Consider the following 12,293-nt stretch of genomic DNA (forward strand, 5'->3'; position numbering starts at 1 on the left):
GTGTCATCTGAGGGCAAAGTGAGCAACTCCAGGGTGACAATTTTTCCCAAATCGCCCAGTAGTGTGAGCCCTGCTGAGCATATATAATAGAATCTGAAATCTTAGCTTTCTGATGACAGACTCTTGACCCTACTATACTATTGTCACAAAAATTATTTAATCAACATAGATCAACTTAGTTATACAACTGATTTTTGTACTATAAAATAAGTCCCTCAGTCATTTTTTCACTCTTCAACTCAAACATTGATCAACATATCTTTATAAAAAATTTAGCATCAGTCCGTCTCACCATGCTGATCAATTTTATACCATGAAAAAGTTATTTATAATTTTTATCTCTTCAAGGCAAACAACTCCACAACTGATCAACAGATCTTTATGAAAATTTCAGCATAGGCTGATCAATTTTACCCCATCCTACTTGTACTCTACGAGGAGATTTTCAGTGTTGGAAAAAATTAATTTCAGGGCCTACAACTTATTCACCTGTCAAAAAATCTTTCTGAAAATTTTTCTTGGCATAGGTACAACTCACCATGCTGAACAGTTTTACTCCTCACCAGCTTTTAGCTAAACCGAACTGTTTTTGAGCTATGTGCAAGATTCTGCAATTTGACCCCTATGGTCTATTTATATTGACAACAGTCATGTTTTTGGCAAGATAAAAAATCCCGGTGCACAGATTGTTAAACATGTTCTACATACATGTAACATTCATGCTAAGTTTTGTTTCAATCCATCCAGTAGTTTCATAGGAGAAGATTTTCTAAATTGGAAATGCAAAATTTGGGAAAACAATCCATTTCAGGACTCATAACTCATTCATTCATCAACATATCTTTCTGAAAATTTCAGCATAGGTCCATCCCAACATGCTGAACAACTTGATTCTCTGCCAGATTTAGGCAAAACTAAATTGTTTTTGTGATATTTGCAAAATTCTGCAATATGACCCCTATGTTCTATTTTTAGTAATGGAGATCATGATTTTTGCCAGATAAAAAAAATCCCCACACAAGGATTGTTAAAAATATCCTAAAGAACATTCTTGCAAAGTTTGGTTACAATGTGTCAAGTAGTTCTACATCAGAGGATGTATGAAAAAGTTAACAGACAACAACAAAGGATGACAGACACATAGTGATGGCAATACCTCACATGGCTATTTGACCAGGTGAGCTAAAAACTATGTACCATTTAAATTAGCATACATTACATACAATTAAATGAAGATAGAGATAGGTGATGGTGATGGGACAATAAAACCTTTATTTCAGACTAAAATTTTGTTACTTATTTAAGTGTGACAATAGTACAAATTTACATTTACCCATATCAGAAATAATCTTTATCACTTAACATATCAAAATGAAAGTGAAAGATAAATTTCACATTTTATCTGGGCACTCCCAAGAAATAACTTTTTACTTTACATGTAACTTGAATAACTAAACAAATGCAATGGCAATTCACTGATTTTTTTTTTGTTTCTTAAATGTTGCAAAAAAAAAGATGTGCAACAGTAAATGAAGAAAGTTAGTAGTTTTGAAATTTATTTTAAACAGCTTAAAATGTGATGTTAAAGTGACATCTTAATATTAAAGGTTTAGTTGTATGTTTTGAATTTATTCTTCAATTCATCTTTATCTACCAATTATATTCTGACAACTTTTGTATCTTTATAAGTAAACAACATATTATAACTTTTCACTCCATATAATGAAAAACTAGTATGTATTTTAGGACTTTGCTATTTAAGTAAAAGCTTCCTTTAATCCCAGACTAGGTTTGACATTTTTAACTTCTGCCGAAGTCGGCAGCAGCCTGTATATTGTAAATACCATTTCTTCCTGTCAGTATTACTTACAGAATATGTCTTTAAAAGGCAGGGAACAGATGGTTCTCATCAAATTTATGGGATATTCTGTTGATGTTTGTTCAATTTCTAAACCATAAAACTTAGAATTGTTTTTTTTTTATCGATGTGTGGGCAGCAGTACATACTGCTTCTTCATAAAATATTCATGACTGATGATTTAAAGTCACATTAAAGGAGGGATATAAAAATTAGCTTTTTTGCATTAAACTTGTGAGATGGATTTGGTTTTACTTCTTGGTCTTTTTGTTCATCCTTTCAACCCTTACATTACAATCATTTTAATTAAATCGGCAAAAAAATCGTTATCATATGCCAAAAATCCTTGACATAGCCAAATACGGAAATTTCCAATTTTGATTCATTTCCTTGTGTCTCTATTGATCAAGGTATAGAGCCTTGAATCTATTCTCAATCTACCTCATAGTTTTGTATGATTGACAGATAAAATCATACAATGGTCCCTTATCTACACTTGCCATAATTATTATCTATTTTATTCATTAAGTTGCAATTTGGTGAATTGAAGAAATATCAGAAATATTGATTTGGAAAGAGCTTTGGGTCTAATTGCCTACTACTTTCAAAGTGGGGTGAAATTCAATATCGTGATTGTATTGACCTTGTCTGGAGTTCATGCTCCTTACATGAAGATTGGTTCTCAGATTCCTTATACATGGTCCAAAGGTTAAGTGCTTCTTTGACAAACAAACTTTAAGGTTTGTAAGCAAAGTGCCTAATGACAAGAATCACTATCATGAAAAAGGTGTGGACGGACCAACAGACAGACATAATGATCACTATTTGCAGCCAAACTTCAAATCCCACCTACATTGGGAAAAAAGATATAAGAGCAGAAGCAAAATAGGATGTAAATAAATAATAAAATAAAAATTGTAATGGTAAAATACAGATTTGTATGTGAAAATCCATCAGTGCTTGCCTTTAGCCACTAGCCAGAAGCCAAGGGCTGGTAAAAATTTATTGGGGCTAGTGAAATGATTTGTACATTTCTTGTTTTTGGCTAGTTGATTCCTATACAGTCCTCTATTATCCAGGCTAGTTGTTGAGAATTTTGAAGGAAAAAGCATTGTTGTGTATATTGATTGACTGATTATGGTTGAAGATGTTCATGCATTTCAGGATGAGAAAAATTGACAAATCAAACACATTACTGTAAACGTATTAATTTTCGCGGATTCCGTCAAGTGAACATATTCGCAGGTACCAATTTTCGCAGTTTAAAAAATAATGATTAGCATTATACAGTGTCAAAAATTTTGTGTATACTATTTTCTGCGGTTTTCTGTCCACCGCAAAAATTAGTATGTACAGTATACTAATTCAGAGCTGGCAAGTTGTCACTCTATTCCAAAAAATACCATGTGAAGCAGACTACCCATTCTGGTCTGGTGTGACTTACATGTAGCTGGGGATGCAACCCAAGACCTCTTGTATTCCAGGGTAGCACACCAACCTGAGACCATGAAAAATTCTGTCAAAATATCAAGTGGCTCTGATAAGATGTTGCAGAGGAGACTAACAAAAAAGAATTAGAGGGATGAACAAACTGACATAACAACCACTTTTCCCTGACCTCTTTTAAAGCAGGGATATAATAAATTGTGCTACTTTGTTCATTCTTTTGTTTGAAATTGCTCTCTCTTCTGTTGACTAATAAAATGTAATGATGGGCCAAGTATATTCAATTCCATACCTTAAAATTTATGAAGTACTATTTCATTTACCTTTGAATTTAGATCTAATGTTGGCCAACTCTTTGTTTATCCTCTTAATTTCTGCTTCTTTACTTTTACCTGAAATAAATCAAAACGAACTTCAGATGGTGTATTGACGATCTTATCAAAATAATGGTGGATCAAATGAGAAGACACTGAAGACATCAGATGGCTGATACTAATCAAAGTCAAAACTAGGTTTAATTTTAATTGAAAACCTTACACGGTGATGAAGTTCTACAAGGATTAAATTTAGTACAAATTTATATCTCTATAACCTTTAACCCATTAGTATGACTGTCAACTACTGACCAAAGGCTGAAACAGTTTTTAGAACAACAATTTTCAAAAAATAATGTACTAGTGATAGAACATACTGCTAAAATACAGCTTAGTTCAACATGCTTCAAATGTATGAAACAAGCAATCAAATTTGTCCATAATAGGGGATGCACATCTTCAATATGTGTAAACTGATCAAAACTGGGCAAAGTTGGAATAATATTGGTTACAAATTACACAAATTAGGTACCCCTGATGGATGAATGGCTGAACGGGACGCAGTCAATCAGCTATTACATGTAGACCAACTTTTCCTCAGGTAAAATTGAAACAAAAGTGTTAAATAACTATTTCAATTTGATATTCTTCAGTCATATTTACTGTACATAGAGGAAATCATATTCAACTGCCAGAATCATCACGTTATGGTACATTGTAAGTAGGCAAAAGAAGAAATTATAGGCATATTTTCACATGATGACTCTGAACTACAATATATAGCTCCTCCATGTACAATTTTTAAACAATTATTTTAATGGAAGTGTAGCAGTCCTGTCATTGATTCATAATTTACTTTAAAAATCAATTACATCAATTCTGGCTAATGATGACAAAGTTAACATAATTATGACAGTGATTTACAACTTCAAAGGGAGTCAATATCTATGTCTCATCAGCAGTCTATGTGTATTCAGCTCCATAAGTAAATATATTGACATTTTAAGTCTACTATAAACATACATGAACATGTAGTTGATTTGTACTGTTATTTGCATAAAGAAGATCCCAGTTGCTCACACAAGAAAAGTAAAAAAAACATTCTTCTTAAAATCCATTATCACATCATTACTTTTTCCTCCAAATGTGACAATTTTTTTTTCTCAAAATTACAATATAGAACTTCAATATAAATTCACCCTACATGTGTAAATCTATATCAAATCCCTACTTTTCTTCTTTTGAAACATTGTGAGTGAAGCTTTAACAATTTAATTGTCCATTCAATTTCAGGCATGTAGAAAACCTTGCACAAATCTTTGTATAGATTTCTAGCTATTGATTTGGAAAAACAGTTCTACATTAGTTTGTCTAAAACATTACACTATAAAACATAGACTAAATTACATATAAAGGGTTTTTTTAACACATGTACGATGAAAAACAAGTTAAATTGAATGAAATGAACTTTATTAGTAGTGTTCAAAAAGATCTTATGGATGACAAACTGACAGTAGCAATACAATGACACAATGATAAAGGCAGGAGATGATACAAATCCTATCTAATAATAAAGGTAGGAGATAATCCAAATCTTATCTAATGGTAAAGGCAGGATATAATCCAAATCCTATCTAATGATAAAGGCAGGAGAAAATCCAAATCCTATCTAATAATAAAGGTAGGAGATAATCCAAATCTTATCTAATGGTAAAGGCAGGAGATAATCCAAATCCTATCTAATGATAAAGGCAGGAGAAAATCCAAATCCTATCTAATAATAAAGGTAGGAGATAATCCAAATCTTATCTAATGGTAAAGGCAGGAGATAATCCAAATCCTATCTAATGATAAAGGCAGGAGAAAATCCAAATCCTATCTAATAATAAAGGTAGGAGATAATCCAAATCTTATCTAATGGTAAAGGCAGGAGATAATCCAAATCCTATCTAATGATAAAGGAAAGAGAAAATCCAAATCCTATCTAATAATAAAGGTAGGAGATAATCCAAATCTTATCTAATGGTAAAGGAAGGAGATAATCCAAATCCTATCTAATGATAAAGGCAGGAGATAATCCAAATCCTATCTAATGATAAAGAAAGGAGATAATCCAAATAATATGGATGGACTGACAGACAGGGTGATTCCAATATGCCACACACTCATATAAAAAAAATCTTCTAACACTTCATTTAGAGTGACCATTCATCATTTTTTAAAGACATATAGTCAGACATCAACAACAATCAATGTCCACACACATAGCGCATTAACATTCATGTAAAGCAACCATCTTACGAAATTTCATTTCCCAAAGTGGCTAATTCAATTGTACCAGACTCTGACAAAGAGAATACAAATATAAAGATCACTTGTTGTTGGGGATGTCAAGTGTGCTGGCATTCATTCTGACACAAATCTGTTTTTGACAATTAGGATTTTTCTTCATACACATCAGGACAATTCAAAACATCTAATGGCAAGCAACACACCAGGTTACTGGTATCATTTCTCTGTTAACTGGTGGGACATAATGAATGCCTAGCTGATTGGGAAGACAAATTAAAAGCAGAGCTACATCCGAGTAATGCTTGTTTGGATACAACAGACTGCTGAGTTTGTTATACCCAGGGTCAGTTGATTAACATTGACTCTATAGCGCCATGTTCACTGTGGCTTCCAAATTACTTCTGTATTTGTTGTGTTGCTCCTGTTCCTTGTATAAGGATACCCAGCATGTGCTACATGTATGTTATAGTACAGACTATGACTTCACTTGATCATTAATGATCAAACTATCGGTATATCAATGTACTTTGCCATTTTGTTAATGAAGTAATTCTAACTTCTGAGTTGAAGATTTCTCATAGGGAACTCATAAAATTAATAACTTATGGTCCCGAACATGTACTTAATTGGAAACGTTGCACCATGTACCAAAAAATGGAAAAAATATCACCGTTTTTCGGTACCTCAGAGTATCGTTTCACCCCTACAGTACAGTGTCTTTCTGTCTGTAAACTCATATTTCATTCAGATTTGAACTGTTGTAAAATCACAATTTCAGGGTACTAAGATACATTCTGTTATTATTCAGATGTAGTTCAGATTCACTTAAGGTACTTATGTACTTGGAAGAAATTTTAGCAAACTTTTCTAATATTACCATGCAAAACAAGATAAGTGTAATGATGTGGTATGAACATTGCAAATATTTGGACAAGCCGTATTCAAATCTGATCATACAAATGATATCTTCCTTTCTAGAAAGGATAAAACTCTGTAATTACATGAAGATTTAAATCTATTATTGACTATCACAAGTCAATTGTCGGTTTATTAGCACTAAAGTAGTGGTAATCATTTGTTTTAGGAACATTGATTTTTTTTAGGTTTGTAGCAAATAATTCTCAATTTATAAGTTCTTCCAGAAACTGAGAAAGGAAATGAAATAATTAAGAAAAACAGGATCAATAATTAAGAATAGTATATGCAGACATTTATATATGATGATTATATCATAAATGATTACTTATTTTTAATTTTTTTTTTTATACAATGTACCCAGCATATACATAAATTAAGAACTTAAGTCTCCATATCAGTACATACTACTACCCTAATTACTCTTAAATCAGCAAAAGCTTCTGAAGGAAAACAAATCCTAAATACCTTGACCTCTGACCTTAAATATCAAAATCATGACAATGAATCTGAAGTTGTCTCAAGACTAAGAATGTATCATTTTTTATTAAAATTTACAGTAAGGTACATGTATCAACAGGTCTAGATAGTTTACATTTTTAATTCCTGTAATCAAAGTTGTGGGGATAGTAAAATAACTTTTTAATCCAGTACAGAACTACTGAAACCTTTTGGACTGGTTTACTGACAGAACAGTATTGTTGATCAATGAAAGAAATGAAGGAATCATATAATCAATGTCAGTAATCCTTAAGGTTGAAAAGCAGGAAATAATAGGATTTGAAATAGCATGCTACTGAATGTATTCAGATACATGTGCAGTAATCACATTGAATTCTGTAGTGTTAGTCACTAGTTCATTGCTCACAAACTTGCGTTATTGATTTAGACTTAAACAGTTTGATAAATCTTAATAATAATTTATACATGCACATGTATCAAGACTTCTCCAAATAAATTTAAAATAGCACAAAGGCAGAACACATATCGTTAAGAGTTTCCAAAAAAAAATCATAGCACAACACTTATAGGGCAAACGAACTAAAATAAATTTCAGATAATACAGACATTGGCTGTGGCATAACAAGTTTATTTTCAAAAAAGAAAGCTATAAACGATGGCTTATAAGTAATACCTCCCTTTTAATCACGATATTAGGAAAATAAAAAAAGTTCTTGGTAAACAGGAAAATGCTGTTGAATTTTTCAGAAAATGAATTCCACCATAAAGTATACCTATGGAAGGATAAAATTTCAAGCTGCTGTGATGAGTTAATAAAGATGTTTGTAAGAGAGTAGTTCCTGTCTACTAAGATCTACTTTACTTGGGTGTTCTATAAACAAGGAGCATCCTTTAATTAGAGCATTTAAAAGCACTTGTAACATACAATTAGAGACACCTTGTTGAAGACTACTGGCACAACCCCAACATTAAAGACAGAGAAATATATTATATTTGGAGCAGATCCTCCAATAAAATCAATGCTCCCAGTATTCCACAAGAGCTATAATTGTCATTGATCACATATGGTGAAGAACATATAGAAATAATGTCTCTGTTATATAATAGCTTAATGTACTTGGAACAACTTTCAAGGTCAAGACAGGTGTCTCCTAGTCCATGGTTTTTTGCTTTTCCAGCTCAAAACCTTGAAAAAATATATCAAATTTGTTATCTAAGTATACATGGTACACAATGATACTCATTGCACTATGTTTTGATCCCCAAAAACTCTTTCCCATGATTTATTGGTAGGAAGATAAAGGACTGATATTATAGAATGAATGGAAGTCTGAGATCTCCCCAATAAAAACATGGCTAAGTTGAAACTAAGGGCATATTTACTAAATGAATCCAATTTTTACTTTAAAAAAATAGAAGCAGACTTAAATGCTAATTAGTAATGAAACTTGAAGGAAGAAAAGTGGCCTAACAACAGCACAATGACACTATGACAAGATTACATCTTTATTAACTGTAAAATTAAAATAATCAAGATATCAATTAAATTTTATCAGTCAAATAAGATAACAATGTTAAATCAATAAAAGATAGAGTGTATACATATCATTTCTCCCCCCATTGATCTCATTGTGAAACTATTGTAATGGGGAACTAAATAGTGATTGTGGTTTGATTGTAATACATTGCATCAAACCAAATAATTCCATAGTGTAATGACAAATATAATCCTTGTTTCTGCTTATAAATCTGATACTTCTTTGAAACATATCAGTGCAGATAAACATTACCATGAATGATGCTTAGTTTTTACAATTGTTGAATTTAGGACTCAAGCTAGCAACTGAAAACATGGTGCTACAGTTAAAGTATTCAAATTGACTTTTGAACCAAATACTTCATAATCATCCTGAATAAAATATTGAAGTGTTTCTAACCTCATACTTAGATATAAGCCAACTTCATGGAAGAGTTACATGTAGTTGTCTTTTTTTATGCAAATTACAAATAGGTTTGTTAAGGTTTATTCATAGTCTATTTAACCATAGATAGTCCATAACTTCTAAATGAATTTATCAGATTAAGAAATTATCAGTTAATATGATACATCTAATAGGCTGGAAGTAGGAACACCAATATATAGGTAAAGAAAGGGCATTTCAAAACCAGTAAATCCTGTTTTGCTATGTTTTTTAGTGTTGAGGAAGAGGTTAATATTGCTAAGAAACCTAAGGCCAAAAAAAAAGTCTTGTTTCCTGCTACCAGCAAGAAAAAAAAGGTAGGTAGGTAGGGAAATTATTCTATTTTCCAAAAACACTTAAATGGGGAAACAAGCTAGACTTTTAACAGTGCTTGAGCCAAAATGGCCATTAAATGTTATTAAATGTTAAGAGTAGGTAGGGAAGCAGGAAACAGACATTTTTGGGCCTAAAACATTGTATGAAAAGACTTTCAGACAGTGTATTGATCTGCTTATAGGCAATAACCTAAATATGACATATACATGGGCAAGTGCAAATTTGGTGAAATTTATCATGCCTACTATACATGTAGTAAAGTTGGTTGAAATCTATGGATCAAGTTTCAATTTTCAATTTTTTTTTTTTTCAATTTTTTTCATCTTTCTTAACAAAAAAAATATAAAAAGAATATTTATGGACAGGCTATTATATTTTTGGATAGACACCATTTTAACTACTTACCCAACAAATCAATATTTCTCAAAAGACCAGATACAAGAGAATACAACTTCAAAGGGAGATAATTGCATCAACCGATATTCTTTTCTGTATTTTAAATTATATTATTACATGCACTGTATTATATGTCTTTGTACCTGTTTTTTGGTATTGGAGAATAGCTAAACATATATGGTTGCTTAACAGGAGAAAATAGCATTATGCAAGGCTACATGTAATACAAATACATGTATTGCATGTAGTTTACTTTTATCAGGTTAATACTAGTGATGGTATAAACAAAATGTTGGGGTTTTTTTGCCGACCGAATTAAAACCTACATCTGTTACGAGTATTACATTTACATGTAATTTTCATTGTTAATAAGGAGCCTGTTTGGCTCACTGATGCAGTTGTCTCCCTTTATCAGAACACATAGATGCTAATGTGTATAACATCAATGTATCTCAGCAGGAACACAAAGATCAGGCTGTATAACTGTTATTGTTGTATGGAGCCGAATGTTGGAAGATGATAGAGAGAGACATCAGCAATCTCTCTAGTTTCCATAACAGATGCCTAAGAAAGAATCTTGAGGATATACTGGTATGTGAAAATTACAAACATGAATTTGCACCAAAGAACAAACTCCTCAGGCATGTGTACCATACTTAAGGTAGATCATAACTAATATTTCTAGTATTTTCTCCTGGTTTTTCTCAAAGATGACCTTAAATGAACATTCCTCAGAATTTCAATATAAAAAACATAGGTCAAAGAACTTGGTTTTGAGATAATATAAAAGCCAATATATTATTACATTTTATATGGACTCTGTACAGAATTTTCAATTATTCACAAACTTCTAAAAAAGCTAGTAAATAAAATTTCTTATAACTGTATATAAATAACACTTAACTGACATGCTTTCATATTTCAAATCGAAAATTAGGGGTCACTGACTTCTTTTTCTTACAATATTATAAAATCTAAAATTCCCTACACTTTCAATAGAATATTTTCCTGTCAATTACATTTGTATCTCTCCTTTGAAAAATTTTTCTCAACAATTGTCTCCCCTTGGAAGAGGCTTTTTAAAATAATGTGGAAACATGGTTGGCCAATGGCCACCTGGAGGCAAACCGTTGAGGCAGAAATAAAAGATGTGAGAATGACATGGAATAAGTTGGAAAAGAAAGCAAGGATAGAGAAGAGTGGAAAAGGCTAGTCCTTGCGCTATGTGCATCCGGGTGAAACAAGGACCATGTAGGTAGGTTAGTGTTAAATCTAGGATTAGAAAAGGGCACTTTTTGTCACGATGTTTAATTTTTAGGGCACATTGATTTATTTAAGAGAGAGTAATCAAGGGAACCAAGGTTATAGCAGTAATCAAAAGAATGTAATCCAGGGACAAAGACCAGACATGGAAAACAGACATACACAACAAAGAACATAAAGTAACTAAAATCATACATACAAAGTAACAAAAGCAAATGAGCAATTCGTACTCCAATAAAAACTAGGAGTATGGATCATTTGCACTGGCTTTTCTAGAAACACCCGCAGAGTTGCTCATGAAAAGTCAAGTCCAGGGTAGACGAAAGAGGAAAGGAAAACTATGACACGTTGAACACAGATTTCTCACTGGGATTTTTACATGGTGAGTCCTAGGACTCATCACTTTTTGGAAAGGTGAGTCCCAGATGAACTTGGTGGGTCCCACCCTTTTCCTGCTTTAAAACCAGTTCGACCACAACATTCATTACTTTAGTGTGTACATAGTACTAAACACATATATGCACAATCGGACAAAACCATATCTCACCGCAATTATGCATGTCATCCATATTAAATTTTGAAGAGTAAACTCAGCATCTTTTTTTTTAATTTGAAAACAAACTTATTCTGTTTACTGGTTTCATGACACAACTCAATACATAACATGTAATTAGTTCCATGTATCTACATGTAAGTACATTTATAATACTAACATACCTGCCAACTTTGAAAAATTCCCATGGAGGTTTTTATGCAGAACAATCTATGAACCAATATTTTCAGGATATATCTTGCAAATTGCATGGGTTTTACTGTAGTAATGTTTGAATGAGACAATCACAATAGCATTATAGTGCCTTTTTCAGCTTAATAACATATGCATGCACTGAAGTTTGTAGGCCCCCTTTTTTGTGTTTGATTCTAGGTCTGATTAAAATTCATACGTTTTATCAAATTCAAAAAAAAAAAAATAAATGAGAAAAATCATTTACATTCAAATTCATTTCATTGAGCAAAATTTCTTTTTTCCTGTTGAATTATATATCAATG

The 12,293-nt window shown here is 31.9% G+C and overlaps 1 protein-coding gene across 2 annotated transcripts in view; it reads right to left on the minus strand.

Annotated features, from left to right (window-relative positions):
• Positions 1 to 12,293, minus strand: part of LOC148609236 (AP-2 complex subunit alpha-2-like) — a 39,144-nt gene that overhangs the window by 22,078 nt on the left and 4,773 nt on the right. For both annotated transcript variants that reach the window (XM_088596154.1, XM_088596155.1), the window contains exon 3: positions 3,628 to 3,696. In XM_088596154.1, coding sequence (XP_088452280.1) covers positions 3,628 to 3,696 — 69 coding nt within the window. The remainder of the gene's footprint in view (positions 1 to 3,627; positions 3,697 to 12,293) is intronic.

The sequence above is a fragment of the Perna viridis genome, chromosome 8, assembly GCF_037379345.1.
Source record: "Perna viridis isolate PV_CMFRI_1.1 ecotype Kerala chromosome 8, ASM3737934v1, whole genome shotgun sequence".
NCBI lineage: Eukaryota > Metazoa > Mollusca > Bivalvia > Mytilida > Mytilidae > Perna > Perna viridis.